Genomic DNA, 7421 nt, shown 5'->3' with positions numbered 1-7421 from the left:
TTCAGCAGGCCTTTAAAGCCTCCGTCATATGAGATTCACCAGCAGACTAGGGGTAGCGCAGAAATGCTTGCTATAGACCAGGGTGCCAAACAAAAAGACAGGTCTATCTATTATCCGAGGGGTGGGGAGCTAAGACAAGATTACTTCGCACAACACTCTGCCATCTCTGGAATGGAGCCCCCTGGCTACATCCCACCTCCTTCTTATAAAAGAGTCTTACCCCCAAGAGCAGTTTCTGTCAACCGCAGTGAAATGGCAAGCCCAAGATGGAGGGTGGAAGCGCTGCAGATGCACAGCTCAGATCCTGGAAGGTGGCTTTCTAGAGGTGGTTCGTGGCTGGAACATTATGGAGATCGTGGTGCATCCTATCGAAAACAGGTACATTCTGGACATGAAGAACAACCAGGTCATGCCCGTCAATTACCCACTGAAGACCCAAGAGTGAAGCAAATCTCAGGAGGGCCAGGCGGAAATTCTCTCACTGACTCAGACAAGATCCGTAACATCAACAAGGAAATTCCGTCCGCTAAGATTTTAGGACAATCTACACATGATAGTGCCTTTCCTCCCCAACAGGGGCCAGCTCTCACTACTGACAACCGCAAAACAGCTGTCACAGAAAATGACAGCAGTAATCGATGGTGCAACAGGGGAATAAACAAAAAAAGTGACAGCGTAGCTTCTGAACAAAACCGTAGTCAGTTTTTTCCTTCATCCATTCTGGGTAAACCACCACCTCCCCCATGCAAGCCAGCTGACCATGGTGTTTCAGAAACTGTTTCAGAAGTAAAAAAGGTGGAACAACCTGAACCAGAAAAAGACAAATCCAAGAATTTAAAAAAGAGACTTAGTGAGACAATTTTTTGTTTGGTGTCTGTCCCTGTTACTCCACAGCCCACTGGGACAATCCGTGATCAGAATAACAACAATGAGAAGTCACCAGACCCAGCGGGCAGTCCAAGTGACAACAAAACTGGCCATTTAACAAACCAAAGTCTCCAAAGCACATCTTCAGCTGAAGCTGAGCTGCAAGCACTAACTGGTAGCATAGCAAGCAGCAAGACAAGCAGTAGAGCAAGCAGCAAAATGTTTAAAAAATTACCTTGTAGACCCCCTAAGATAAACCATTACAAGGAGCTGAAACTGTCAGGATCCTGGCCTGCAAACCAGTATCGAGACCAGGAGACACAAACTAGCCCAGAGGCCCGAAAACCTGCCCCTGAAAACAAGGAAGCACAACAAGACCCTGTCCCTCCCAGCACTGAAGTCCCTCCTGACAACGGCAGTGTAGTGGGCACTGCTTTCAGTTTTCCTATACAGGGAGTGAAGAGCCTCAAACTGTCAAGCAACAGCGCCTTCTCCCTGACCGCCACCTTCTCCAACCAGCTGAACAAGAGCACAGCTCAGCAGCCAGCAGTGCCACCCTCAGGAAATGTGGAGGAAACCAAACCAGCAACAACCAGTGGCCAGGAGGCATTTGAACAGTTCCTGATCAAACCGACCAGTCAGAGAACATGGGATGCTGTCAAAGAGCTGGCGACCATCAAAAAAGAAGCCCAGGAACAGCAGCAGCAGCAGCAGCAGAGCAGCAAACAGCCCAGCGTTGACAAGTGCATAGAGGACCTCAATGAGGCCTACAAAGACATCTTGGAGTTAGGCAATGCCAGCAATAAAGTCCCAAATGGTTCTGTTCAAATCCCTGAGCGTATAAAAATCCGACTGGCATCAGAACCTCTCAACAAACCCAGCAGCCTTAGGCGCAGTGCAGTAAGCTGGTCTGTTGACCCAGAATACAGGGAAGTCAAGAGCGCCTTCTCCAGGCCTGCGACAAAATCGGTAACCTTCAGTAAGCAGCTTAGGGAGGAGCTCCCTGTCCCACCTCGGGAGACAGGCTTCAGAGAATACAGGGTTGTTGCGCATCTTTCGCGCAGACGAAGCAATGATGGCAGAACAGTGAAACTAGACCTGCCAGATGAGCCCATTGAGACACCACTTTGTGACTTCAGTCCAACAACGCACACCACAGCAGCTGAGGTACCATGGGCAGATAGGCAGCCTATGCAGGATGCTTCTACACTCACTAGTCCTCCTGATTATGAGGACATATGCCAGGCTTTGCGTCAGTCTAGAGATCCGGCAGATGCCAATAAACTGTCCACAGGCAATTCCAAAGCTAATGACGCAGAGTCACTTCAGGATCTCAATACTGAATCAGAAGAGGAGTGCCCTATTTGTAAAAGAGAGCTTGAGAATCAGATGAGACAGGGACCGTTGCCTCCACTTCATGAGGAGAACAGCTCGGACAGCTCGGCCAATCAAAATGGCAGTCCAGAACAATGCGCTGCGTTAGACAGTCCAGCAGAGGGTATAAAAACAGAGGAGCTAAATGACTCAAGTTTGAATCAGTCAGGGTCTGACCTGTGTGCTCAAACAAAAGAGCAGCATTCATTGACACATGAAGATGCGGAAGAGGGTGAAAAAGCAGACAGTGCTCAGACAGAAACCTTGGATAATATGGGTGCAGTTAATCCTGCTGAGAGCATACCAGTGACTGGAGTTAGGGAAGACAGTGCGTCCACAATATCAGCAACTGATGTGCCTGCAGCCCCACAAGTCACAGGGGAACAGTGTGTTAGTGAAACAGTAAATAAGGAAGCAGAATTAGGACAGACAGAAGTTACTGGAGAAACACCTGAAGGCAGTGCTGACAAACAGACAGCTGAGGTGAAATGTGAGTGTGAGACACAAGACAATACCATGCCTGATGACAAGCAGGAAGAAGAAAAGAAGCCATCTGTTGTCCTAGAGCACAGACTTGGTCTACGGACTCATTTGGGGCGAGAACACCCAGGGTTACCAGAGTTTCCACCAGACAGACTGCCACTTTCAGTTCCCCCAAACCTAGATCGCAGGTTGTCTCTTAGCTTAGAGGGGGAGAGGAAGAGCAGGGGCCCCTCCCACCGATTTGAAGCACTACAGAACAAGCTGGCTGTTTCTCCAGGTCGGGTGGCAGTCGAGCGCCTTGCCCGGATGAGGGAAGTGGACGTTATGTATCGCATGAGGCGCCTCAGCATCAGAAGTACTGACTCTGGGGAGGCTGAGGGGGAGGGCAAAGACGAGCAAGCAGAGGAGCCCAGCCCTGCTTCTCCGGGAGACGAGGAGAATGATCCAGAGGGCACCCATTCACAGCAGGTCTCTGAGGAGACAGTGTTGCAAGATGAGGAGGAGTCATCACTCTCAGGTAAGATGAAAATAAGTGGAAATTAAACTTTGACAATCTTTGTGTTTCAAAATGTGTTTGTGTTTAACATCACAATGGATGATGCTGTTGATAGAACATGAAGGATATGGCTTTTCAGAAAAGAAACTCATTGTATGCTACATAGGTTATTTTGACCACAACTGTGCTTTATGTTTGAATCTGTTAAGAGGGCATTAAACTGTACTAAGAGAGATGGTTGAAACCACAATTATTTTCTTCTCACCCCTCATAATTTCTGGGTATTTTCCTCCTCAGTTTTAAAACTCAAATAGCAGAAGAGCACAGCTGTTCATATCATCATAAAAATGAACTGTTGAAGAAACTGTCAGTGGGCCTTGCTGTTAAAGGCATCTCCACAAGATGGTGTCAGTGTCCCAAGACAGCGCACGTCTTCTCTCCTCAGCAAATTCAAATGTATTACACATGTCACTGGGATGTATTGTATGAAATAAACTGAATCAAGCACACTTAAAGCATGTTTTTTCTGTCCCATGTAAGATAGTTTTTGTCCATCTTTTGCACTTTGCAGCTCTGGCTTAAATTAATATGGTAGATAATACAATATTGGATACAGATTTTAAAAAGTCCACTTTTTTAAATCATTCTTTTTTTCTTTACATCTCAGAACCCCATGATCCCAACCGAGTGGAGACCATGTAGAAAGACTACATCCATCATCTCCATCTGAGGTTTTTAGCTCCAACACTGTGACCTGGCTGCCTACTAGAATGCCTTCATCTCATGTTGACACTGAAATGGCCTTCTTGTCCGACAAGAGCATTGTGTACACCCTCACCCTCGGCGCTGCGTTGACTACTAAGAGTGCTGTGCCACTGCCAAAGGAAGGTACCCCTTTAACTTGAGGGGCAACCTCCACTCCGAATCCCTACCCAGCATCCACAAACTGATTTCCCACAGTCCCAACTGTCCTCCATACCCAAGCCCATCCTCTTATAGGGTTTCTACTAGTTAGTCTTCTTGTAGCGGCTTGTCCTTTCTATTCTATCCTCCCTATGCTTTTTTCATTGGCAGACATTATGCAATTCTGTCATGCATACTAGAACTTCTGAAATGCCCTTAGTGAATACAGAGGAGACATTTTTTGCATACTGAACTGATCTGTTTGTTTACGGGCAAGCTGTTAAGGATATGAATGTAAGCATTTATGTTTAACCTAGCATAGACATAGAAGGGTTATTTCACAAACCTGTTCTGTTGCATTTAGACTACACCAAAATAAACTGCGTATCTGATTGTTGTGATGAGGCGACAACTGTTTTAGAACTGGACATCACTGTCTCTGGCTCAAGAACTGTTTTGATTTTCAGATGAGATAAATCAGCCTTTCTTATTTTAGAGTTTAATGACATCGTGCCCTGTCTCATTGCTTTTGTACACACTGCAACCATAACATGTAGAGCTCTTCAGTGAAGAGTGACTCTATACCACATGACATGATAGATCAGCGACCTGTTATACAATACTTTGGTTCTACACTGGATAGGAAGAGCTGCCTTCTTTACCCAGATGCGTGTTTCCTGGTTGGATCAGGTGAAGTCTCTGGTTAGTCCGATGTATAGCTCCCAATTCCAGGTAATTTCAGGAAGCAATAAAGGCTTGAATTGAGTAGAAGTGGTGTCAGCAACTTTGATCAGCATTAAAGATGGATATAGGGATATAGAAAAAAAAGATAAGTAGAGCAATATTGTTGTACAAACAGCTCAGCAGTATAGTGGAGCTACCTGTAGGAACCATTGTCAGGAGTTTTAATGTGAACGTGTCATTCAGATCATACTACAGGGATATGGAATTGTGTCAGGGTATATGGGCGCTTATCAGGGGTGGGTACTTTACTTCATGATATATATCTATGTTCATACATCTGTATCACAAAGAGATGACATTTCACGAAATATTTATTTTTGTTATCATCGAATTGTTAATCAGTTTGCATAATGTACAAAATAAAGTATATTTTAAATATTTTAAGAGATATTTTGTATTTAACCATAAAATTTTATTTCTCCACGCTTATAGCTGAAAGTATCATATGTCTGTATAGTATCATACTGAGAGTATACATAATTTTCTAGTGCTTTAAAATCTAACAGAGCGATATACAGTAGGAAGGGATGACCCTGTGGTGTGCCTTGATCGCACAGTTCAGTTTCAGTGAGCGATAGGGTTCATCATTGTGTTGACGTGATGGAAACTTTCTGATTGTGCTTTTTCATATGCTAACAGAGTCAGTGATGGATGCTCCGTGTGATATTCGTGTGATATTTTATACATAAATCCATCTCAGCTGTATTGCCTATGTTGGTGGTCAGACATGACCTGTGTGTTTATTTTTGTTGTTGTACGTCTTCCAATTCAAATCATGTATTGTTCTGTTGTTGGTTCCTCAAAACATGTTTAGAAATAAAATTGGGATTTTTGTTTTTTCTTCCTTCTACCCTTTCTTTCTTCTTTCTTTCTTTCTTTCTTCTTTTCCTCCTAATTCTCTTTCTTTGTTTCTTTCATTCTGCAGTGTGTTCATTTGTGTAAATGTCACTATCATTTATTGCACTAAAGGGTACAATGCTATTACTGGCTAAAAACCACATATTTGCAAAAAGTATTTTAAAAGAGCAGGGTTTATAATACACTTGAAATCATATTTCAGAATCTAAATAATTATTAAAAATCTTCTTGTGAATTAAAAACAAGTTTATGCAATTATGTGGTTTTTCCACAACAACACAGCACTGGTATGATGTGTCAACAACAACTCTGTAGGAATCCATCACTGTTTAATTGTTCGTCAAGTATCACTTAACTGTTATGTAGCATTTTACAGTTGTAGCATTTTATCAACTCAGAGCTTTGTCTTAGCATTTCAAACATTTCTTGTAAATTTGAAATAATCATTTCGCCTTATTATGTGTGCATTACATTATATTTCAGGCAATGCCAAATACCAACGTACTAAGCACTGTTCCATACCTTAGCTTTTTACAAACGACTTGCTGTTCTGCCATCCCTCTGGCTGGAGAGGTACAGTAGCATTGTGGATAGCTTCTGCTCTTCATGCTGTTTATTTGTAGGAACATTGAATCAAAACTGTGAATTTCAAATAATACAAAAATCATAATTATAAAAAGTACAGGATGTGATTCAGTGTTTCACGACAAGCTCATGGTCAGCATCACAGGGAGGACAAGCTGGCACACCCATGATTACTAACATATCTCATTTTCAGTTCATTTTGGAGGCTGAAGGGCCTTGCCTCGGTCTTGTGTGTAAACTGCCCCTAACAACATTTGAATAACTATTTCAGTACATACACCCCCCGCCCCAGTAATTGGCATGTCGGGTACACTTGAACATAGTGTCATTTGACTTTTTGTACTGCAGGTTATGTGCAACATGAAGTAATTATGCACACTTGTAATATTTTATATTTTCATATGAGATTTAAGTGCTTTTTGTACTCACTGACATCTTTTTTCTTCCTTGCATGAAATGCAAGAGAGAGGAGGAAAAAAATGTTTTTCATAAAATATATTTGCATTTGGTACTCCAATGGTAAAAGCAGTGGGCAAAACATTATGTTTCATAATTTAATTTACAAAACTATGCCAAGTATTTAAAAGCTATTTTTAGAGTGAATCAAAAAAAAAATTCATTCATTTTTTCCTTTTCCTTTAACACATGCCTTTATCTTTGTATCTATAAATATGAGCATAATCCATGGTCATATGATTGTGCTACTGTTGTATGATACTGCAGTCTGATTCATAAATAAACTCTTTGCATGAATGTTGTGTTTGTGATCAGTTGCTTTACATACTTTATGACCTTTACATATCCTCTGTAGAAAATAAAACCTACTTTGTTCTTTCAGAACTATGTTAGAAATACTACAACTTACTTTCTCTAAAATCTACATTATTGTACGGGAAAGACAAAGGAAACAAGACAAGCTTAAGAAGTAGTCAACAGCAAGTTCAACAAGAACGTTGTCATTAGTCTCATGTTTTTCAAAGTGTAAGTATTTCCCTCCGACACACCTTCTGTAAAGGAAGCCGGGGCTGGGGACTCGGGAGGGGACTTATCCATTACCCTGGCTGAAGTTGCCGAGGTATTTAAGGAACTCCTTGGTGGCAAGGCTCCGGGG

At 42.5% G+C, this 7421-nt stretch overlaps 2 protein-coding genes across 2 annotated transcripts in view; both read left to right on the top strand.

The window, feature by feature from the left end:
* LOC109974487 (junctional protein associated with coronary artery disease-like) overlaps positions 1-16 on the top strand; it is a 7951-nt gene extending 7935 nt beyond the window's left edge. Inside the window, exon 4 of the mRNA XM_020624691.1 lies at positions 6-16. Coding sequence (XP_020480347.1) covers positions 6-16 — 11 coding nt within the window. The remainder of the gene's footprint in view (positions 1-5) is intronic.
* On the top strand, positions 7-7021 carry LOC109974509 (junctional protein associated with coronary artery disease-like). Its single transcript, XM_020624720.1, has 2 exons — positions 7-3241; positions 3888-7021. The coding sequence occupies exons 1-2, from the start codon at positions 64-66 to the stop codon at positions 3920-3922; spliced, it is 3213 nt and encodes a 1070-aa protein (XP_020480376.1). The 5' UTR covers positions 7-63; the 3' UTR covers positions 3923-7021.
* Positions 7022-7421: the final 400 nt, after the last annotated feature.

Source organism: Monopterus albus, unplaced genomic scaffold (genome assembly GCF_001952655.1).
Source record: "Monopterus albus unplaced genomic scaffold, M_albus_1.0 scaffold335.1, whole genome shotgun sequence".
NCBI classification, from domain to species: Eukaryota; Metazoa; Chordata; class Actinopteri; order Synbranchiformes; family Synbranchidae; genus Monopterus; species Monopterus albus.
The sequence above is the reverse complement of the archived record's forward strand: the minus strand, read 5'-3'. Positions and strand labels throughout refer to the sequence as shown.